This window comes from Dermacentor variabilis, chromosome 4, assembly GCF_050947875.1.
Source record: "Dermacentor variabilis isolate Ectoservices chromosome 4, ASM5094787v1, whole genome shotgun sequence".
NCBI classification, from domain to species: Eukaryota; Metazoa; Arthropoda; class Arachnida; order Ixodida; family Ixodidae; genus Dermacentor; species Dermacentor variabilis.
The window spans coordinates 61,544,147-61,568,575 of record NC_134571.1 but is presented as its reverse complement, the minus strand read 5'-3'; the positions used below and the strand labels follow the sequence as shown (position 1 = coordinate 61,568,575).

At 47.3% G+C, this 24,429-nt stretch overlaps 1 protein-coding gene across 1 annotated transcript in view; it reads right to left on the bottom strand.

Moving 5' to 3' along the window:
- Positions 1 to 9,447: 9,447 nt before the first annotated feature.
- LOC142578216 (uncharacterized) overlaps positions 9,448 to 24,429 on the bottom strand; it is a 47,853-nt gene continuing 32,871 nt past the window's right edge. Inside the window, exon 2 of the mRNA XM_075687619.1 lies at positions 9,448 to 10,595. Coding sequence (XP_075543734.1) covers positions 9,448 to 10,595 — 1,148 coding nt within the window. The remainder of the gene's footprint in view (positions 10,596 to 24,429) is intronic.

Here is a 24,429-nt window from a genome sequence, read left to right as displayed (position 1 = left end):
GGAGAGAATAAACTCAGAAGGATTGATATACGTACACATAGACGTGTAGAAAAATAACTGCGCGGACACAATGGGCATACAAATGCAAAATGTAACTTTTAAAGTGTTTCAGCACACTTCAGCCTCTGTTTACATGCGGGGTGTTTCAGAAAACGTGCGCGAAATTCTTAAAGCATAGAAAAGATGTAGTAAATACATAAGCTAATTCGGCGTATAATAGCTTTCACCACAAAGGAACACATTCTGAGAAAAGATTCGACGTCTTAATTAGATAAGCAATTATGAAAATTACGCTAATTAAGGTTGTAATAACCTAAACAGTCATATTATTCATGCTAATGAAAGATTTAAAGCCCGTCCACCCCAGATGGCCATTACCGGATGCAAAGATGAAAAAAGCGGACATTACTTATTTTTTACAGTGTAAAAAAATTTCTGTCGACCTCACCCGGAAAACTGAAATTGATCTGCTGAAGCTGGAAACTCGCATGCCCTACGCAGACAACCACGATTGACGTGAGTGTTTACGCCTCAACTTCGGGTGGGCATAGAACGAACGAGATCACAGTCTGATAAGGGCGCTCGCTTCATGCACGGTAACGGTTTTCTCGGTGAAATCGGCCGGAATTCATTACGCTGCAGAAATTAGCAGTGTCAGCTTAGTGCATCCCTGGATTCGTTTATGACCTTCCGGGCTCGCGGGTTTTAAGTCTCGTATTAGCATCAATCGTTTGGCTCTTTAGGTCATAAAGTTAGTTGGCACTAATTTGCGTAATTGGTTCTCAAATCACTGTATGGGCCATTTTAGAACTTGTGCAATCCTGAGGAAATTGCTTAGGTATAGCATCTCTCCTTTTTGAAAAGAAGTTTCGAAATTTCTGCAGAGATAGGCAAATATTCAAGATTTGGAATACAGATCGAATAACTTTTTCTATTCAATTCGTGCTTAATTTGAGCATTCAGGATTCAAAATTATCTCATATCTCTTTATTAAAAGGGAAGAGATAGCTACACTTATTGATAATACATACGCACGATAACACGCAGATAACACGCACACACAGATTTCTTCGTTCATCTATCGAGACACATATATACTAACGATACCTGCCCTCAGTGCGGCGATTAAGCTAACATAGAACATATGCTCTGGCGAGGCCTCTCGTTACGAGCACAAATCAAGCAGACCAGTCAAGATGGAATACCTGACTGCGAAGCCCCAACTACGGGGACCAAATCTGGGCCGTCAAGAGAGCCGTGAAGAAGTTTCGAAATTTCTGCAGGGATATGCCAATATTCATAATTTTGAATCCAGATCGAATAACCTTTTCAATTCGATTCGTGCGTAATTGTTTAATTGGCACTAATTTGCGTAATCGGTTCTCAAATCACTGAATTGGGCCATTTTAGATCCTGTGCAATCCTGAGGAAATTGCTTGGGGCTCCCTCGAAATTGCATAGGGGGCTAGCCCGCTGCGCAAGAATCGCGTATCTCAGGACTCTCAATAAAGTTTTCCATTCATCCATCCATCTGCTTGTGACATTTATTTTGATAGCTCTGAATGCGCGTATAGCTGAGTTTAGTTCGGGTGACAACTTTTGGCTGTGCGTTTTCACGCGTTGGAGCAGTTATACTTTGCATTACGTGCACTTAGGTATACGTGAGTTTTGCAAAAGCGTGGAAAACAACGCACCTCCGCTCCTCTTGAAGGGCCACGAACAACCCGCTGCGTACTTTTTTGCCAGGTTCACTGGTTGCTCGCGCCTTAGAAAACGCCCGCTTTCTTTGTCTTCATCATCCCGTATCTCCTGCTCCGCTTAGCCCTACTTCGGCTGGCAGGTCTTGCCCATCCTGGAGGTAGTCGCCACAGAGAGCAGCCTATATGCAGTGTTAAAGCCGTCTGCGCTCAGTTTGTGATCCCTGGCGCGACACAGGCTTAGGTCGCGCGCTCTCAAACACAACGGCCTAAAGACACTTTGCGCATCCCCGCGTGCCCTCCTTGCGCAAGAGACAAAATAGACGACGCAGTGCGACGGGCTTTATCTTTTAACGAGCTTTCGCCCTTAGTTCGTTTGATACGCCTTCTGGTAAAATAGCCACTCGGTTTAATCAGTTCTTTAAGGAGCCTGGTTTACGTTTGCAAGCGTGTAGGAGAGACAACGAAAGGAAAGGTGTTTAACCAGCAATATTCTATTTCTGTTACGATACATTGGGGGAGGCTGAATATCAATAGAAAGGAACGTAGTAAGGGAGAGTAAGTATGTACACGCGTACGCGCTTGAGTACTCACTGCATAGACATAGGAAGTGGCTGAGTAGGCCACGGCGGCAATGCTTCACCTTTCTGCACCACGTACCACAAGAGTTTCTATTTTCTTTTATGGCCTCTAGCATCTAACTGGGTTAATATACCGCGGAGGGAAGCCCTGTGCTCATCTTACGATGTACCTTGACGTAACATGTGTTCAAGCGTTTCTTTTTGCAACTGCGAGAAGGGTACGCGGCGCTATTAGCCATGGCGTTAATACTAGCGATGCAGTGGGCACTCGGCGCTTACTGTGCGTTGTATCGGGCTTCGAATCGTTTGCATGGCGTGCACCGGCTTTACTGCAGTGTCGTGCCCTTCAAAGTTCGCTCGTGTTAGCGCTCTAAAACTAATGGACATACTGGCGACTGCTGTGACAGGAATAACTGCTTGTTGGTTGTCTAACTTAATATTATAGAGCTCTCCTTAGTACTGACGCATTATTTTCATTCTAATTGCGGGCACGGAATAATCTAAAGCTCCTTACGGAAGAGCACGGCTGAAGGTAATCACCCAGCTGTAGAAGACATCACACCTATCATCTTGCCGTTTCGCTGGAGCATCCGGTACCTTTTTCAAGAAAAAGGGGAGGAGAAAGACAAACAAACAAATCTCGGAGTGACGTTACGTGTCTTACCTTTAAATGAACGCTTTTCTTCGTCAGCTATATTACGAACAATGCTGCCGGGTCAACTCGACTACGTCTTTTTCATTGTCGCCAAGCTGCGCTTCCGATGATACTCGCTTCAGATCTTTATATTCTTTCTAATTGGAAGCCTGTTGCTTCCAAGAACATTAAGGCATCTTCACATGCTTGCAAATTCTTTATTTTGTGTTGGATACAATTCTCGCCCGAAGTTAAATCCGTTATCGACAGTTCTCGTTCTCGGAGTGAGTGTGCGTACCGAAATTATTAAATATAAATTTTAAACATGTAACAAGTAGTTACTCTATGAAAATGAGTTGCCAGTAATCGTTGTGATCTTAGACGGTTGCATGCATCCTATATATGTCGTTCCTTCTGCATTATTTCTCTTTCATTTCTTTTTCGTTCGTTATGCCTTCCTTCCATTCTGCTCTCACTTCGCACAAGGAACTTCACAAGTTCCGCACTTTCCTTCCATTCTTTTGCTCCCTTGTGCCGCATTAGTGTGCGAGCGAAGCGTTAACACCGCCTGACAAGACCCTCTTGTTAGATAAGGTGACCATGGTTGAAACACGCTTGCTCCTCGGGGGAGTGGATAACAAGAGGGACGATGACAAACTCTCCAGTAAAGTAAATAACTGGCAAGAAGAAGGACCTGCAGCAGGCGTGGGAGGCTGTGCTCGTTGCATTCCTGTATCTTCCCCGAGAAAAGAAGCTTTGCGGTTGACAAATCCTGCCAATTTCGGGAAAGGCTCGCCTGCCTTCGAGATGTGCTAAGGGGCTCGCGGCGTTTTTTTCGTCGTGTGCAACGTGCCTTTAACACTGATGTCGTTTTTGGTTCGTTTCCTTAACGCTTCCGCCAGAAAGTTCTTCAGCATTTATTGCGTTGGTTGTCCATTTGTTCCTAACGAGTTCAGGCTGTTTGGAAAAGACAATATTCTTTTTTTTTTCACCGTTATGGATTGTAAACAAGCCCTCAAGAACGTAGGACTGAGTGAGCCGACAACATTGAATATTGGAAAAGTGTGTTGCAAGAAGGGAACAACGAAAACAAGATTTTAGATTTGAGATTCTGGGGCATTATGACCCAAAACCATGAGGCACGCCGTAGTGAAGGACTTCGCATTGACTTTGACTCGCTGGGGTTTTTTAATATGTAGCTGGTGCATGGTACACGGGCGTTTTTTGTATCTCTCCCCCATCGAAATGCGACCGCCGTGGACGGCATTTGATCCCGCGATCTCGTGCTTAACAGCACGACGTAGCCACTAGGCCACCATGGCGGGTACAAAGAAAACAAGAGACACAGGCAGGGTGGCGTGCGCTGCTTGTTCACTTGACCCCGTTCTTCCACCAAAGTGTTAAATTAAAATACGTGACAAAACCACAATCTTATTATGAAGCACCGCGAATCAATTTTGACTACCTGTGGTTCTTTTGCGTGCACCTAAATCTCCTAAATCTCCGCACAAGAGCGGGTTTGCGTGCTTGATTCGCATGCAGTTTCAGGAAGCGGAACCTCATAATTTAATTAAAAGTTCTAAATTGTGGCTTCTCAATGCTTTCTTGAGGCTTCTCCCTTAAGTCATCACGTCAAGGAAATGCCACAGTTTTAAACGGCAAACCTAAATCACCATAAGCAATATGGCTACGGAAACGACGTCAATGCAATTTGTACGTACGAGGTATGATATTGTAGTGCCTTGTAATTTCTTCCCTGAGTGGCAATACTTTATTTCTCCGGTTCCGACAACTACATTACAGGGCCGTTTTTTCTGCTACAGCAGTTACCATTTATTCGAGCCACAGCCTTTTATTTTTTTCATATATTTAGTATTTTCGTCCTCGCTTATAACGACGCATTGAAAAATTATGTCCTTAGGTTGTGCGAAAAGCTAAAGAATTTCGCAAGCCCGGAGTTGAAGAGGATAGATATTTTTTTATTACAGCGATGAAAAAAAATTATAGCAGATACAGGAAGGCAATGTTACATACCAGATGCCGGGTTATAACACCGGACAATCGAGATGATCATAGTAAGATCTCACGTAGCTTCTAGTAGGTACATGGTTCCATACAGAAGCCTCACGGCCACTGAAGTTAGCCAGGTCAGAATCTTGGACTATTTGTTTCGACATTCGGAATAGTAAGGTACTGCAAAAGACATGGACGAAATAAAGACGCAAGAGACATAGACGCTGACTACCAACTTCAGTTTATGCGCGTTCACGTGCCTATACTTATACCAAGGCGGAAATGATTGGAAAGACAGAAATAAAGGCAACAATACCAACAAAATGTAGAAGACATTGTTCAAACCGAAGATGATTTCTGGATTATTTCCCTGCATCGTGGAAAGGGCAATAGTTATTGGAAAAAGCGACGGACTTGCAGTGTGCTTGTAAAACACAATAAGTAGATTTTTCTGGCTTCAACAATCTGTGGCGCTCCGCGACGGCGACGTTTGTATTATATGTAACAACTGGCTGTATTGTTTTTTTATTCATTGGGCAGTTCGCCCTGCGGCACAATGATTGGAGGGTCCTACGTATACACATATGGCTACTTTGATTCAATGAAGTCCAGTAGACACCTACATTGTGGGCCGTGAATTCACCAATAGTAAGGGGGTGGGAAGCTACGATGTAGCCCCGATTTCAACACGTTGGTAATGGCACCTTGAGGAGCGCATTCCAGATCACCAACACTAAGTCGTTTGTGGCAGGTCTGCGAGGGCGGCCGAAATGAGGGTCGGCCAACTCGAGTTGGAGGCTCGCCGTTCGATCGTTGTGCTGCTTACGTAGCAGAGAGTGGTTTCCATTTCTGACCTAGCCTGACCACGAGAAGCTGCAAAAATCGGGAAACACAAGAAATATTGCCTACCTGAAAACCTTTTGCCAGTTTCTACCTCGGTTCCCACTTATGAATTCCGTCATAACGTTTCTTTTGTTGACAAGCACTCCGGATTGCTATTCTTGTTCATCAGATGATGAGAGCGTACAAAAATAGATGACCGCGCGAAAGGCCGGCTATACCACGTCATCAAAAAGAAACTCCAGCGACTAAGGACTGTATTAAAATATGATAAAAAGAAAACAGTAAGGAAACAAATGGCGGAAATTGTTGTTAAAGGTAGCTAGGTGCCGCCGGAGGGGGAATTTCTAGCGCTGTACGAGCACTGCGATCTAACGAGTCGAGCATTTGCGAGCGGCCCAGATAGCGAAGGGCGTGAACATCCTCCTTCGAGCTAAATAAAGATACGTACGTGCACCATTCACGCATAACGCAACACAACAAAGAAACTCACAGAGAAGGTTATGCCATAGAGAACCCTTTTGGCCAGTCGCAAGTGTGTATTATGATGGCATCTCCAAGGTAGGGCCAGGATTCCCGCGTGTACGTGGGGAGTATACGACAAGATTATCACTGCGTGCCTTTGCGGCGCATGCAAGCATGGGGAAGCATGGGTACGTCCTCTTCTTTGTTTCTTTTCGTAGCACTACCTAATTATCTGTCCGCCGACGAGGACGAAGGATTCCCTAGGCGCGGACTCTACGAATAGTTTCCCTACGCGTACGTCGGTGTCTGTCTGCAGCATAATGAAGATACCCTGGCTGTTACCATACGTTCGGTATTTTCTCATGGCAGCAGTACGGTAAGCGCCTTTGCCCAATGATTCACCTCTTAACGGTGAAGCATCTCATCTGTGTCCGTTGCGGTTAGGAGTTGCCTTCACGAGAACTCGCGCAGCACTAATTGGAATGACTGACAGTGCTGTGTACAGTGTCTGCGGCTGCGAAGAGAATGTCCTGCACTTATTTCGCCACTGTTCTTTATCTGAGATACAAAGACAATCAATGTCCAACGCATTGAGCCCACTGTCCGCACAGACGCGACTGGAGCGCCATCCACACAGATCGCTGGCGCTGAAGGCAGGAAAAGCTCTTCATATTTTAACGCGATAGCGTTAAGGAGAGCTCGTGTCGCAGAAAAGCCGGTGTCGTCGGCGTCGGTGTCGGCGTCCGCGGCGTTGGCCGTTAGCGATAAATCACGGCAGGCACTTCATAAATAAAAAGCAACTTCCAAGATGGGCTGGGTGGGAATCGAACCAGGGTCTCCGGAGTGTGAGACGGAGACGTTACCACTGAGCCACGAGTTCGATGCTTGAAAGCGGTACAAAAGCGCCTCTAGTGAACGCGGTGTTGCCTTAGAAACGAGCTCTTTCTAAGGCTCAGGCGTGCGTCGCTTGCTCAGGCGCACATTTCGTTGTCGCGCCGAACGCTGCGTTGCTCGACGCTCACCGCGTCCGATGCGGGGCGCGTAGTCGCTGCGCCGTAGCCAATTGTCTTACCCCCCTTGGCGGGTCGACGGGAATGCTGTCGCGTTACACTCTTGAAGGCGAAGCTTAAGCGTCCTCCAATTTTTAATGACTGGCCTGTGCGAGCGTCTCAGACTTCGTGGTGCTGTCCGCGCTCGTTAGCGCATTCACCTCCATGTGCCCTTCCTCTTTGTCATATTTCTGCTCACGTATGCCACTCCAGAGTATTTCAGAGTATAAGGTAGCCAACCACACACTTTTCTTGTTAGCATCCCTGCGTAATACCTCTGGTTGGTTATCTCGCGTGCAGTGCTCTTATAATAATAGAGCATGCCAGCATCACCGTTCTGCTCATAAAATAAAATAATATTCGTTTTATTCTTCCAAAACTATTTGACAAGCTGCTAGGTATTGCTTGCTATTCTTGTGCGACAGTCTTCTATCGTAGGGCCATCTAAACATGCATTCTCAAATGTGTATTTTTATCATCGAAGTTAATAAAACAAGACTTGGCCCTTTTGTATATTCTATTCGTGAAATAGCCGCTCCCACTTCACTTATCGGCCATTAAAGTGTCGTATTACAATTTGTCATACACGAATCACGGATCGTGTTTCGTCCATTAAGGGATTCGCCTTTAGCATCCGTCCTAGCGGCGCGTCTTACAGCGAAGCTATTGATGGCTAGAGTTTCGTGCATTTTTCGCGTTCATCAACAAATCTGTCTGAGCAAAAACTATCATCATCAACAATGGCTCGTACCATTGCTCATGCGTTCCTCGTCGTCGTCGTCTTCCACAGCTGGCTCCGATGCCGTTCATCATGCTAGCGCTCCCATACTGCCCCTCTCTCAGCGAAGACGCCTACGGCACTGGCCCATTTCCAGTCGGCGCGGTGATCTCAGTCTCAAATTCTTATATTTCGAAATGAAAACACGAATTTATATAACTAATGTATAACAATAATGAATATGGATATATAAAAATAATGTGTGTGCGTATCATTTGTCACGGTGACCACCGATCAAGGCAATAAATATGTTTGTACCTATGTTCAAAATTCTGATAATTTCTGGGAGGGTCTTTCGTCGTATACGGTGAGGAGCAGTAGCTGCTGCTTTCTCTGCTGCTGCTAAAGATGACATCAAAGCAACAGAATTATATTGTTTTATTGAATCGGAAACGAGGAATTACAAGCGTCAATTTAATGTCGAACTCACGATCACCAAGAATCTTCAAGAAACATCAGTCCCAACCAAGCTGCACTCAGAGAAGTAGTAGATCCCTCCTGCCAATGATCTACTGGTCCCCCCTTCCCCCTTCTTTTGTGACAGTCAGGAGGCGAAGAATACGTTAGTCTCGCAGTAAATTATACTTGTGCGCACACACAAAAATTTAAGTGCAGATCGGGAAATTCAGAATAATATCCTGCTGTCAAAGTTCCTACATCTCAAGTTTTTGTTGCGATATCAAATATATGGACACTACAGGCGTATTTTTGCCGTCGGCGTCGCCGTGAGGTTACGTATGAGTGAAAGCATGTGAGGGGGAGCCTGTGGAAGAGATTCAATCTCGCGTGATAGTGATAGTAATCTAAAGAAAGGAAAGACGCTTGATTCTGCAACCCGTGAGGGAGCATGGCGAAGCGTCGTCAGGGGAGAGGGAATGGGAAGTGAAAGATGATAGAGAAAGAGGGAAGATGTGGGCCTAATAGACTCCACTATGCGCGACAGGTGGCAGTCCTCAGTAAAGTTTTCAGCGTTGTAGCGGGCGCTCATAGGGTGTCTGTTCCCGTGGAACTTATACAGCAGGCTTCGCAGCGCAGGGAGCTAGGGACACACCGGGAACAGCAGCTCAGTCTCTGTCGCCGTTGGAAGGCCGTGGCATCAGTAGGTGTTGATCACTGTGGAGCGTTCCTGCGCCAAGGATGGTTAGGCACAGAGAAAGTGCTCCAGAGTCTCGGGGTCCCCGCACCTTTTGCAGGCAGGTGACGTGGCGTGGCCGTTGGCGTACAGCCGGGCCGCAGTCCAGGTGCAGCCAGTCCGCAAGCGCAGGAGTGTGGAACGGTCTCTTCTGGAGAGGCCGTTCTCTGGAAGCGGCTTAGGGGCCCTGCCACTAGCCACTCGGGGGTCCGGGTGAATGGAAGTGAGCAGGTTCCGTAGCCAATATCTCCTGTAGTCCTAAGCCGCTACCGCTCTGGTAACCGGGACTACATAATGATGGACAGCATTGGCGTAGGTATCCGCCTCCTCGTTACCGGCTACCCCGACATGTGAGGGCAGCCAGTGGAATGATATTGGGATTCCGGCGGTGGCTAGAGCCGTTAACTTGGCAAGCAGCAGCACCCCTGTAAGTCCTGCCAGCCGTGGGTTGACGAGGGCCTGGAGCGCTGGCTTAGGATCGCGCACCTCCGCCACCGGCTGCTGGGGAGGATGCTCAGCAAGGAGGCCGGCAGCCAGGTGCAGCCCCGCGAGCTCAGCTGCAGTAGAACTTGCTGTAAACGGGAGCCTACACTGCCTGTGACAGGCGAGAGCTGGAACTGTGCATGCCGCTGCTGCCGACCCGTTGGGGAGGATTGAACCATCCGTGAACACCAGCAGGTGTCCTTCCAACTCCTCCTGGAGCTTGCAGGCTGATGCCTGCTGCAGGGCTGCGGCTGGTGCTCTCCGCTTGGCTATCCCTTTGAGGGAGAGGTGCACGTCCGGAGGTCTGTGATGGGGAGGAGCAAGAGCCACTGCCACAGGTAGTTGGGGAACTGTCGCCTCATAGAGGCGACACAGGCTGCCCATACGTGAAGCCGGCAGGCTCCGGAGCCGGTCTAGGAGAGCCTGGCCGTCTGGTGCGCGATGTAGCCTGTCAATATGCCCCAGTCCCCGTTGCAACATGAGCAGAGACAGTGGCCATTCGCCGGTCTCAGCCAATGTTGCGGCGATATTGGAGTGCCTTGGAAGACCCAGGACATTTCCGATGGCCGCCCTGTGCAGAACCTCTAGTTGTCCTTTCCTGGCATGCGTCAGGGAAACCAGCGGCAGGGCATACAACAAGGACGATGTTGCTGCAGCCTTGTTCAGGCGCAGGGCCCACTTGGTGGAGCATCCTCGGCCTCGTTGAAGGAGCCGGCCCACGGCTGCATGTACTCGGCGTACCTTGGCGCTGAGGGCCTTAGTAGCTAGGATCCACGTCAGCCTGTGGTCTATGCTGAGGCCAAGGTACGTGACTGTCTGCTTCCACGGAATGGAGTCAGTGCCGATTCTCAACTGGTGGACGCTGAGGCGGGAGGCAGCCCTCGTGTGTATCAGTAGGGCCTCCGTTTTTGTAGTGCCCTCTCCTGTGCGCGCGAGACAAAAGGTCAGGAGAGGAAGGAGGGGCGTTTTTCTCTGGCGGCTGCCAGGGTGTCTCGTGGCCTCCTCGCCCGTCGCTTCGTACAGAGTGGAGACATTGCGGCGTCCACTGCGGCGTTGGCCACGCGAATCGCGGACGCCGTGGTAGACGCCTTTGGCGGACGCCGTAGGGACGCGTTGCCGGCCCTCGTGTGTCTTGAAAGCATCTGCGACGTGGCGAAAGTGTGCGCGGGCCTCATCTTCAAAGCGATCTGCGATGTTTGCAGAGTGCGCATAATCCCGGTAGCTTCGTATGCACTGTGATTTCGACGTTTCGTTCGCGTTGAAGCTACAGCTGCGCGGAGGTCAATTGGCTCGCGGCTGCTGCTGCGAATCCCAACTCCAGCGTTTTCAAAGACAGTTTCCGCTGTAAGATGTGTTGACGTTTACCTGTGGGCGCGTGACACAGTGCTGGTTCATTTAGTTAAAACACGTTGGCGGCCTAGTTGGTTTGAATTCATGATAAAATGGGTAGGCGCGACTGAACAAACACGCAGAAAGAAGCAGACAAGCAAAGAAAGCGCTGTCTCTGTGTGTCTGTTTCTTTGTACGTCCTCGTTGAGTCATGCTTACGCATTCGATCATTGTTGTTTAGTTAGTAAGCGAATGCTTACAAGCTTATACGACCGATAAAACTACTATCCTTACTTCGTACAGCTACTTACTAATTTGCTATCACAATCGATGCTTCGCCTTTCGGGCGGAACTGCGAATTTCTTTTTGATGGTCGAAGTAACGTCCTCAAAGTTCAGCATTAAACGAACGCTCAGCTAAGAAATTAAACAAGACAGCAATTCAAGAAATGCGCAGCTGCTTCACGTTACATTTGACTTTGATAGAGGCGGAATTAAACAAAACAAAACAAAACAAAAAAATACACGCTGAGTGTATGCAGAAATTTTGATGGAATTCAAGCAGCTTCCTGGCCAAAATTAACCGAGATCCTCTGACTACTGCGAGTCGTGTATAGCCTATGTCTCGGTTTGGGACTTTGAACCTCATCAATTACACTCTGCTGCAACCGCTGTGGACACGTTGCTCGCGTTGCTTTTTAATTTTGATGTCGCTGTGTGCACGTTACACTTTGGCTACACTATAAAAATGACACATTACAATCGCTGCTCACGTTGACGACAACCTCATAGCTTAAGAGTTTTTTTTTTACTTATTTCCTGGTCATTAGGCCTTTTAGGTATGCGAAATATGCATGGTAGATGCCTATGCTCCAAAGTTGTAGCTTGCGAGTTCCTGCTCATGGTCAGTAGCTGGGCCCATGTTCTTCTAGATGAGCGAGAATTAAGTTAAAAGTAAGATAATTTAAATTTATTATGAATTAAAAAAGCAGTGTACAGAACTGAAATCTCGCTACGCTATAGTGTTACGGCACTGGTATTGGCACGCGAAGTATCAGCGCTGATTGGTAATAGGCTGGCTGTCCAGGACTGTCTGCGTCAAATGTGGCCGGTAATCGGGACGGACCAACGCTGTGGCGATGGACTGCCTGTGTGCACTGTGTTTTATTTATTTATTTATTTATTTATTGGGTACCTGCTTCGACATTCAGGCATTACAGCAGGGAGGCTACAACTCATATAAACAAACACTCAAAATGTTTATTTCTTCCGTATGGGCTTAGAGAAATAGTCACCGTCTTAGGAACTTAACCAGCAGGTCGCTTAGGCGACTGCGAGACACTGCGTCTTGATGTGCGTTTGATTGAGCTTTCCCCAAGCAAGCGTATATATATATATATATATATATATATATATATATATATATATATATATATATATATATATATATAGAACATCGCGCCCATACGAGCGCCTTCTAATGGTGAGGTTGGTGTGCCCCAGGCGCCTCTTTCAAATGCCTTCTAATCTGAAAGCACGCCAATGCTTGCCGCTGGGCTCCTTCTGCTGATTAATTATCTCATTTGCAATCGTGACGCATACGCGTTGCATAAAATCTGTAATTTCACCGTCTTGCTACTGTGGATGCCTCGTTTCTCCATCGCTGATTCGATTCCGTCCGGTATGCCGCGTTCTGTTCAAACAATAAAAATTCGCAATGACCTTGCAGCAGCTGCACCATCCATTGCTCCCGTTATTCAAGCCTGCATCACAAGACAGCGAGCAGAAATATAATGAGATTTCGTCGCTAATTTAAGTTTTCTCTCGTTTCGTTCTATATGATTTAACAAAATTCTCGAACCTCGAGTGAAAGAAAAAATACTGAATTAATCAATAATCTTTTTTGTTTTCATTTCTCCCTCCCCATCTTTTCCTTCTGCTGTTTCGGGCTGTGGTACGAGACTCTAATCACCTTTATCTGACGAAAACGTTCAGGAAGATCAATTTCCCGCGCCGACACAAAATTTGCATTGAGCTTTTCTATGGTAAACACGCCCTAATCCTCGCAAAAATTATTCTCATGTCAGAACTTTGACTCTGTTTTGTTTGTTCGGCCTTTTAAAACTTGGTGTAACATTAAGTGGCGGAGCTTCGTAATGTTTGTAATGTTTTTAAGGACAACTCAGGAGCGATTTTTCACCAGTCCGAACTCATTAACAAGGTGCACCTTTCTGCCCAGCTGAACGTGACTTACGTTGTACCTTTCTTTCGTGATGTGGCACTGACTTAAACCAGGCGTGACGACATTGTTGGTTGTACGCGGCGTACTAGTAACGCCGATTGCGAGCTTGTGCGCACACTACGAGCTCTTACCTCGGCTTTAGTAGAAGACGTGGGAGCGACCAGAGATCCGCTATCCTACAGTTTGTCCAGTATTCTCAATCTTTTCTGCTGCGCGCGCATACTGAAGATACTGAAAACCATATTTCAAGTATGGCTATAGAAAAATGTTCCATTCTTTCACAGGCAGTGTTAAGGTGCCGTAAACATATCTTGGCGTTCTTTTTGCAGCATCTTGTTTCAAAGAAAAGTAAAGGAATGAACGAGGATGTGCCAGTGGAACACGGTTGTACGGCTCCTGCGAAATGACACAGATGCCGATCCGCCGGCTATTTCTCAGCTCCGTCTTAGTCTGCTGGGCTCAGCCTGGTTAAGCTCCCTGCCTTTCCTTCATGACTTCTCTCTCTCTCTCTCTCTCTCTCGTCTAAACTAGGGTGCTCGGCAGATATTTGGTTCCCCTGAGTAACGTCTGGCTGCGTAGCTGCAACGAGCGCACACTTTGTTTGAGGCTGAACAAAGCGATCCGTAGGAACTTGCAGCTCAAACGCCATGTAGAACAAACTCGAATTCAAATCGCACTTAGCGTGTGTATGTTGTTGAAAAACGTGCATGAAAGTGACCGTCCCGAGGGAGCATTGACGGTAATGAACGAGCGGCCGGATGTGAGTGCGTGCAGGAGAAGCGACTCTAAACGATAATTCTCACCTATTCGCAGGTAAACAGTCTACTGCTTTTGCCACTGGGTGCACGTTCGTATTCCGCTGACTCCTCTATGCGTCGTTTACATAATCGGTTTTGTGTCTCTTGAAGGAGGAGCAATAAACTTTATTTTAGTACTGCAGATTTGAGACCTTGGCCTCTCTACCTAGACGACGGCCTCGAGCCCTAGGGCCCTGATGGCATCTTCGGCTTGCTGGATTGCCTTAAGTTGGTATTCCGGTCCCACTGCTCCCACTGCTCTCTGGTCTTGTGTATTTTATTGTGTGTGGGTGTCCGAGGACAAGCCCACACCATATGTTGTAGGTCCGCCCTTTCTTGGCAGAATCTACATCTATCCGTGTAAAGGTCTGGGTAGTAGTTGGGGAAGGTCACCAGGGTTCGGATACGTATCTATTTGTAAGAGGCGCCGTGCCGTCGCTTGCCGTCTACTTAGCGAGGAGTGTGCCGGGGGGAAATGGGCCCTTCCAAATTTATACTGTTTGGTGATCTCGTTAAAGCTGGTCATCCGATCTCTCTCCGTTCCCAGTATTAGCATGCCACCTGCTCGGCCCACCAGTTCTCGAGCCAGGTTGCGCCCTATTTGGTTCCCAGGAAGGGATGAGTGTGCGGGTGCCCATATAACGTGAACGTCTTGATCGTCACGAAAGTTGGTTAAAATTCTCGGCGCTTCCGGCGAGCTTCTTCCTTTGGCATAGTTCCTGACGGCTGTATTGGAGTCGCTGACTACGATGTTAGCCTCCGTGCAGGCTATTGCCAGTGCTTAGGCAGCCTCCTCCGCCACCTCTGCCTTTCCTGTTTTTACCGTGCCACTAACTCTGGATTCACACGAAGCGCAAGCCGAACCTGCCCCCACGTTTTGGAAACAAATCACACGAAGCCTCGCTTAGTGGCTGCGTCTTCGCGAAAGGAGTGTCTCGAATGACGCCAATTAATTGCGGGCTCCGTTGGCTGTTTTGCTGTTATTGCCGGTCATTAATCAAGTGTCACGTACAGCGGTCGCCTTGTTTAGAACGGGCACTATGCCTGCGCTCTGCGATGCTGCAAGAAAAAAAACGAAAGAAACCGAGAGAGAGAGAGAGAGAGAGAGAGAGAGAGAAAGAGAGAGAGAGAGAGAGAGAGAGAGAGAGAGAGAGAGAGAGAGAGAGAGAGAGAGAGAGAGAGAGAGAGAGAGAGAGAGAGAGAGAGAGAGAGAGAGAGAGAGAGAGAGAGAGAGAGAAGCAGAGATCACACGAAGGCTTGCATGCAACGATGTTTGGAAAGTAAGATGATAAACGTGAAGGTCAGATAGGAACTTGATAATTCGCATTTAACGCAAACCTCGGCACCTCCGTGCATTGGTGCTTCTTTGCGTATGTTTGCATTTGATCACTGCGCAACGCAGCAGAATGCCTAATGAAAATATTTGGCGCTGTGTTTCATGGCAAGCTCACGTCGGGTGAAGTTCTCGAGATTTCTTGAAGCACGGGAACGAGAAATAGACCGAGGAACTAGCGAAGCCTGTTTCCTAAGCATTCCGCAAAGTGATTTATGCAAGGAAAAAAAAGAAGCTTAGCCTCCCCGTCGTCTGTTTCAGCACACATTTTGTTAACTTCAGGGAACTCATTCACCTAGCAACTAAACAATTATCGTCGTTGTATGGTACGCAGCGCAACCACGTGGCAATAAAGGCGGTCTACGGCAGCTGGGTTACTTTCACCCAGAAGCTGTAGGCATGCCCTCGCGCTAGAGAGATTGTGCGTGGAACTATCACTTAGTAAGCCGGTCTCTCACAACGCGATCTTTCTGTCGTCCGGTGAGCCGACGAGACATAGGGTAAAGTGATATCTACATGATGACAGACACTGATGCTCTTGCAAGTGCACCATTATAGTACATGCAGTGCTTGCAGCGCCAAGACCACCGCATCACTTTTCCGTAGGACTCAAACTTTTTGGTCTTCTGCCACATGGCTATGGTTTTCTGCTCTGCGCATGAGATCGCGGGTTCCCCTGCCGGCCGTGGGTAACCATTTTTCTATGGGGGCGAAATGCAAGAGTCGTCGACGTACTTAGTTGCAGGTGCACGTTAAAGGTATACCTCGTATTCAGCATCATTAATCAGGAATCCTTCACCAGGGCTTCTCTCATAAGTCCAGAGCTGGTTTCGAATGTCGAAGCTTGTGAATTATTCAAGGAATCAATGTTCAATGTCATTAACAATCAGGCAACACAATGCACCTCTTTCCAAGTCTAGCATGTGTCCTTTCTTCCTAGCTTGGCCCGTCCTTGGAATTTACCGCTAGAAGAATCTTTACTACTTGACCTTTTCTGCATCGCTGCATCTAAGAGCGCAGAGGGATGCTACAAATGTAACTACATGGAGCGGACATAGATGTATTTGTGACATGTGGGAAATGCTCGCCAATTTCTGGCATGCCATATTTGCGCTCTTATGCATCGCCGAAACAAAAATTATGTTCTGGGGTTGTAGTTGCCGAAACCACGTTCTGATAATGAGGCACACCGTAGTGGGGACTCCGAATTATTAATGAACACATGGGATTATTTAACGTGCACCCAAATATAAGTGCACGGGTGTTTTCGCACTTCACCCCCATCGAAGTGCGGACGCCGTCGACGGGATTTGATAACGCGACCTCTTACTCAGGAGCGCTACACCATAGCCACGAAGCAACCACGGGGGGTTTATGCATCGCCGAGACGTGTTCCGTAAATGCCCGCTTTGATCGATAGCCGTGGCATTTCAGCCGCTCCAGCTAGAGCGCGCTTACGCGCAGCTTAACCTGAATACACGCTGAAACTGGGCCTCGTGACTCCGAAAATACGCTGCAAAATTTTTTATTGCGATAGAAATTATATGGACACTCCAAGCGCATTTCTGCCGTTGGCGTCGGCATCGCCGTGAGCTTCTGTATGAAGCCCAACGGCGATAACACCATCGCCGTGCGCCCTACGCTGTATGTACGAGTGGAAGCGTGCGACGGGCGCCAGCTATCGGGCGGCTCAATTTCACCCGCGCGAAAGGGAAAAACCCTAGGTTGTCGCCTCCGCGAGGCACCCAAGGTTCCGAGGAGGCGGGAGGGGGAGCGGGAGGGGGGGGGGCGGCGTTCTACTCCGGCTGAAACTCCGCATGTGGCGGCTGCGCGCGTTCGCGTGGCCCTATCTTGAGAGCGATCTGCGTTGGGGGCAGAGTGTAGGTGCGTCGGTCGCTCATAGCTTCGTGCGTGCTTTGTGTTCTCTGCGCCCACTTTGCTTTGAAGCGATAGACCACGAAGATCACTTCGCTCGCGGTTGCTGCCGCGTTTCCTCACGCCAGCGTTTTGACAGCGAGTGTCCGCAGTAATCGAGTGTGATGTGTTCGTGTTTTCTGTGCGCGCTGACAACATGCTTGTTAATTTACTTAGCAAGCGAATGTTTACAAGCTGATACGGCCGATAAAAGTACCATGCTTACATCGTACGGCAGTCTGCTAATTTGCTATCGCGATCGATTTATCCTCACGGCATTAATCCTCATGGCTTCTGTACCTGGTAAAGCAGATTGGTAAAGGTAACATTTCAGGCTACGACCATGAGTGCTATCATTGAAATAGGTTGATTAACAACAGCTTTCAATGCAGCTGCTGCTATCACACCATCCTGATATACAGCTGAGCGGACACGCACGTGGAACTAGCGGCTATTAGGCACCCTGTGATCGGTCTATGACGCTGCTACTCTACACTATTGCCCACACAGTTTATGTTTCAATATCCTCTCATTCCCGTTCAAAGTTATTTGCGTCTTGAGCTATGCATCAATTGTGGCCGTTTGCACTAGTACGAGCTGCATGGTGGTCCTTTGCATTGTGCACTGCAAATTTTGCATTGTGGTCGGCGTCTTTTCAGTACATCGTCCACTGAACACTTTGCCTTCAGCTTAGGTAAGCCTGATCTCTCGGGGAGCGTCCAGTGTTCAACAACGGGTCGAGTGTCCACCAGCTGGCCGATTTGCATTCCTCAGTTCTCCTTGCCGCTGCCAAAATCCAAGAACGTTGGCCAAGTGCAGTGACTGAACATTTAGGTGTAGACATTTAAAGGAAGCTTTACCTAAGGAACACCTATCTATGAGTAGATGAGACCTGAGATACATTTTTGTTCGCGTGAAACTAGGCCGACTTTGCTCGTATTTGTTTCATTGTATTTGAAGGAGAAAGTTAAAATCTGCTGATTGTTAGGAGAAGTATATGGTCTTTTTTGGTACTTCACAAGCAAATTTAGATATCACAAAAATTTACAAAAAATAATTACACTGAGCATGACGCATACAACGTGTTAGCTCATTACCAAACCGGATGCCAAATATTAAGACAGTGCATAAAGCCGAAAGTTCAACACCGAGGAATATTGATATAATATGCACTGATTTGAAATGCAGAACTGATTTCAGTATAGAGGTGGGGCATAATTTGAGATTTCTACGTAAATTTCAGCATTCTCTATTATGTTTGAATGCTTTATAGATACTTCCATCGAAAGTTTACAAAATTGGGATATCTGTTATTGGGGCGTGGTTATGGAGCTGTGAATGTCGTGCTTCAATAAAAAAAAGACGCTTTTTTATTTACTGTTCATGCCCATCCTTCCCCATTATTTTAGGACATAATTCCTAACTACCGGCGAAAGTCGCTACAACCTATTTTCTATTTTAGATTTTTCACACAGTTGCGAGACAAAAACGTTCCTGTATTACACGAGTATTTGAGAAGGGAAATTATTCTTAACCACTTCTGAAACCTCACTATTTGATCTTTGTGCGTGACGGATGGCATCGGCAAATACCGTTGATCACACTTTCTAGCTGGTGGCCACTAAAAATAAAGGTCCACACCTATAGCCTGCCAGTCATGGTTACGCTGCTCCTCGTGCCCTGTATGTTCGTGCACATCTGTGGAGAAGCTAAATGAATGATTAATTCCAGTTATTTCATTATCGTAAAGTTATTTTGTGTCCACTGCAGGACGAAGGGCTCTGTTGGTTAATATCCTCATCGGCGTTTGCACACGACGAAACTTACAAGTATAAAAATGGGGCTCTGGTTTAAAAACAGCTGGAGGACTCAAAGCCCATGGGCATCGTGTCGCCGCGGTAATTGTTCAAATTGCGCTTCGAAGGGACATTTGGGTGCAGTTTTGGGGGACAGAGGCCATCGTTACAAAGGAATGGGTGTTTTTCTGTTGTTGTTTTCGACCTAGAGTTATCACTACCCGAATTAAAAGGAGTTACGGCAGTTCGTTAACACTCGCCCGATAGTTTTCAGTGGTATGGCTCAAGACATTCTGGGTCTCCTTTTGTTTCTTTGTCCAGTGCGAAACTAGGACGCTCTTCTGAATATGGTTTCGATTTCCTATCCCAGGTGATCGGAAAGACTACGCTGCAATCACAGAGGAAAACAGCCAAGCGCCTTGGCTATGCCACCGCTTCTGGTGGCTTCACCTTTTTCGGTTAACGGAGAGAAAGCGTAGAGCTCGGACGGAAAGGAAGGAAGCGGTGGAATCTGCTACAGGTTCTCGTCAATCACTGGCTGTTTCAACATCATCTGGCTTAAGCGAACCTCGAAAAAGGCAGCAAAAAAAGAAACATGGAAATATCACCACCACATGTAGTCGGAAAAAGAGGGTTAATGGGAAATGACCGGTGGCCATTAAGTGATCACGGCCTTCACGTACTGCAAGAAAAATGAGAATGAATAGGACAGACGCTGCTGTGTTCTTATCTAAAGAGTAGCGTAAAAATATGATCCAGAACGAAAGTACTATTTTTCTCGCTTCCTTCACGATTTGTGATTTCCAATCTCTTATGTCATTATGGTTTGTAGCTTTCTTTCGGGAGTGTACCTCTTTTTTTTCTCTGGCAACCTCACCGTCGGCATAGCAAAGTTTGCGTATTAATGACCATCTCTTCTTGCCTGTGCTATGAAATACAGCGTTTTAGTTCCATTGATGAAATAATGAGCTCGGAGAATAGCTTATTGATGTTGGCTCGACCTCCGAAAATACATTAATCGACTGCGATGATTTTTGAGCTAGAACCCTGGGCTCGCAGGTCCGTCAGTGGTTTATTGAGCTCCGTGTTGGAACGGAAAGCGCGTTTGATATTGCGTTTCAAGTATCTGAGATTAAAAAAAAGCTGATGAGTTTCGCGAACTGCCGCCTGCACTGGCGCACTTGTATACTAAAAGGAGCCTCTTTTTGTCATGTTGAAGTGAGTTGGCGTGTCACCACTATACATGTAAACGCAGCTTCAATTTGCGAGAACCGATTTCTGTGGCAGGAAGCCTAATTAAGGCACTTCGAAAACGCATGCTAATAGTTTTAAAGGAGAACTTTAGAGGCAGATTATGTCATTACGGACAGGTGTTGAATGCTTGTGTGAGCTGAAGGAAAGTTACTGCTTCCCTCATCTTGGTGTCAGCCAGCAACATAGGTATCTGTAGGATCTAGAATAGTTGGTGGTAGTTCATTCAGGATCGATTAATTCGATCCTGAATCCAGAGCCCATTCAACTGTATCGTTAGCAGCTACTCCTTATCGCCGCGGCGGCGTCAGGGTGGGCACAACAAAACGTGGTTTCCATAGTGACCCTGCAGCATTCCACGAGAGAGTCAACAGTCTAATAAAAAAAAAATGCAGCTGCACGGCATATATGAGTTACCCACGCGACGAGGAAGCACGACTGTCATGCCACCTCCTATGACTCGGCCTGGTCCATAATAAAGCCACCGTCACAAGGAACTTGAATCACGCCACTATGGCAGGCAACTTCCACTTTTAACTCTTGGTGCGTAGTTTGTGGCCTGTAAGATGCACAGACGCGAGGACAGTGTGGCGTCCGCGCATGTACTTCACCGACAAAAGCAGACAAATACACTCACGCAGTTCATAGCGCTCACTGGTGCGCGATGAAACACTACTTGTAACATGGATTCCAGCGTAGCAGTAATTTCTAGCGTTCTTGTCGCAAAGCCGGCTATGTGCTGTTGTCAACGCATTCGCACCTGTTTCCAGTACGCTTATGTCATATGCGTGTGAGAAACTTTATATTTTTTGTTCGATGTCCTTTTTTTTGTTCCTTAATTTTCACAGGGAAGCTGTTAGCTTCTAGTTGTACGGCATAACAAGGTAAACAAAGAAAGGGAGGGGGAGAAATGAAGAAAAAGAAAACAGAGAGTAACTGGTACTAAGCCCGGCTGGCTACACTGCACTGGGGGAGGAGGAAAGCGAACAATGTAAGAAGAAGAAGAGTCGGTGATGAAACGCCTTTATTAAAAGCTAAAGGACGAAAATATAGGACATGGTTCGAGCACGCTGGAGATGCAGACTAATTGGAGTATTTAGCATGGTCTCACAGCTGGCCATTCAATTCGGTTGAATTTTGACACTGCAGCAGGACTCTCCTTGATTTCTGCTGTTGCGATGTTCGAGGCTATAGAAGCAATGTAATTTTCTCAGTAAAGTTTCTTGGCCTAGCTGGGTGAGGGTGGTGCAAAGGCTAAGCCGGTGATTGTCAAAGGAAAGACAATCACGATGTTTTCTTTTCCGATGTCTTTGCAATCCCAGGCGCTACAGTCAGCGCTGCCGGCCATTTCAATCATGTATGAATGAGCGGGGAAGTAGTGGCAGAATACTTGCACGATGAGTGTCTTCTAATGCTCCTTTTTTACTACGAATGCGTTGTTGGATGAGTAAAAGGGGTACATTGTAATACATTAAGCGTCCGCATACCTGCAATTTGAAGTCAAATGTCCCAACCTCCAAGAAGAAACTCGCAAGCAGCTTAATTAAAGTGGTTAATGAAGAATGTGTGATCTTCAACGAGCGCTCGTTTCACCCGGCCATCAAGAAACCAGTGTTAGCTAGGAAAGAAGTGCAATAAGGGGGTCTTCATACGACACAGCGTCGAATTCTCAGGAAGTGTCGGCAATTTCAGTAATATGTCAACGATTTTCACAGCTGCTTTCGTAATGTCATGCACAGCGCCAGTGAATGAAAATTTATATGTGCTAGCGCTCCCCACAGCGATATATCGCATCGTCCGACGAGCCATTAAGCGTTTGATGAAAGGTTTCATAATATAATGGCTATGCGAGTAACCGCGGAATGAATACGTAACTTGGACTAAGCATTGGCCTCCAGTTATGCAGGTCTTCCTTGACGAAAAATTTGCGGTGCCACGCAGTGAGCCTCACACGCCTGGATTGGCCATGAATTTATTTTTTAAGCAAATTCATTGCTCACGTGGCCGACTTGGCTATATGAATGTGACACGCTGCTTATGCACCTTCTGACCTCAAATTTAGATTCTATACTGTCAAATCGCATATTTCTTCAATCAGTCGAAACTTGGCAGTTTGGAGCAACCGGTCAAACTATCTCAAGCCTGAAAATCTCTTCGCACTCTTTCGACTCTCCACGGGGAGTGGGAAACAGAAAAATATATAGAGAGAGCGATCTGTATAAGATAGGGAGGAGGAAGGGCGGATACCTTTCGCGCTCACCGATCTATAGAAGCGATGATGCGGCGTTCAACATAAGTGACGGATTCTTGAGAACTTGAAGTGTGCGTGCCACCCTCTCCACCTCTTTATTGTCGGCCACGCCCCTCCGCGGCCCGTTGCTCGCTTTCCCGCCGAATAGATTCTCCGGCCGCACTCATTTGTCACTGTCCATATTGCCGTGCGGCCAGCTTGTTCCACGGGCAGCGTCGTATACTTTATGCAGCGCACTCAAGCCCGCTCAAGCGTGGCGTGCCACTGCACGGCAGCCGCGCCACAGTACGCCATACGCATCCATTTTGCCGGCGTGCCCAGATTCGAAGGAGATAAAAGAAAAGGCTTTCAGGCGGCGTGCTGGGTGTCCCTGCTGTGATACTTCTTTATTGTTTCAATAGCGCCGTGTTCAAGCCGTCTCTTCAACACGCTCGTGGAACAACGCAATCGGGCATCCATGAAGTCGCGATACCGAGCTACAACGCAGGAAATACCGAAAGCTAGATTATGACAAAAAAGATAAATCTGGAGAAAGGGAACTCAGTTTTGTTCCTGCTGGACGCCGCACGCTGTCGTCTTTGTTGCGTTAATATTGCATTTGCTGCCGAAAAACAAACGGTACTTTTCCCTAGACAGCCTTCGTAAACAAGGCCTGAAGGTGACATGGGAAAGGTGACATGGGAAAGGTGCCCAGTGGAAGCCAATGTCTGCATAGGCCGTGTGAATCAGCTGGCAAGGAATATCGTCCAGCAGAAGTCACAGGTTCTTGGGTGTTGTGATTGACAGATACCTGTCCTGGACTCCTCATGGGAACCACGTGAAAAAGCGACATACTGCTATTTGTAATCTGTTCAGGTTCGTTGTAGGAAAGAACTGGGGGGCGCCCACACAATCTATGTCGTTTGTTGGGTTCCTCCTGTAGAGTCTACCTGCTATAGTCGACATATGCAAAACCAATTTGCGTAAAATTCAGAGCATTCAAGCCCGAGCTCTGAGGAAGTGACTTGGATTACCCAGCAGTGTGTCAACGGATGAAACTATTGCCATTGCTTAAGATTATTCAATCACGACGCACATCGCCTTCGAGACAATGCGTGCACATGCTAGTCACATTACCCGGACTCCTCGCCACCATCTCGCCGCAATCACCATGGAAAGATCGCGCATGTCATTTAGCACAACCACCAGTGCATATCGTGCCTCGTTTACATCGGGGTACACACCTTCGGCCCACTCGGTGTCTCCTCCGTGGTGTCTGTGCCGTCCTGAAGTACACCTCAGAATTCCAGGACTTCAGCAAAAGTCAGATCTACCGCCATTTGTACTAAAACAACAACTCCTGTTGTACGAGAGATAAAGTAGCCACGTACACATGTGTACTAACGGATCGACTAGACAGACCCACTCTGGTGGTGCTGGGTTTATACCGACAAGAGGAGTAGCATTGCGATTCAAGACGTAACATGTCACGACGTTCATGGCTGCAGAACTCACGGTGCAGCGCAGTGCGCTTCAATTTATTGACAGAGAGAGTCATGTTACATGGGCCGTGTTTTCCGATTCGAGACCGGCTTTACCAGCATGCAGTCAGTTCTCAGACGTGGAGCTCACGGACAGCTAACATAAGAAATTGGCAAACTCTACCACGACGTCAAACGGAAGGGCCACAAAATTATATTCCATTGACTAACTGGTGTCAGGATTGGGGGCTAAATCCCATCGCTCGTGATTCGTTGTCAAGATTGGAGTCCGGCATGAAATCGAAGGTAGCTGGCCCATGCCGTCGTCCAACTTATCCACGATGAGGACGTTGATGAAGGGAAGGACTGCTTCTCATCGAGAACG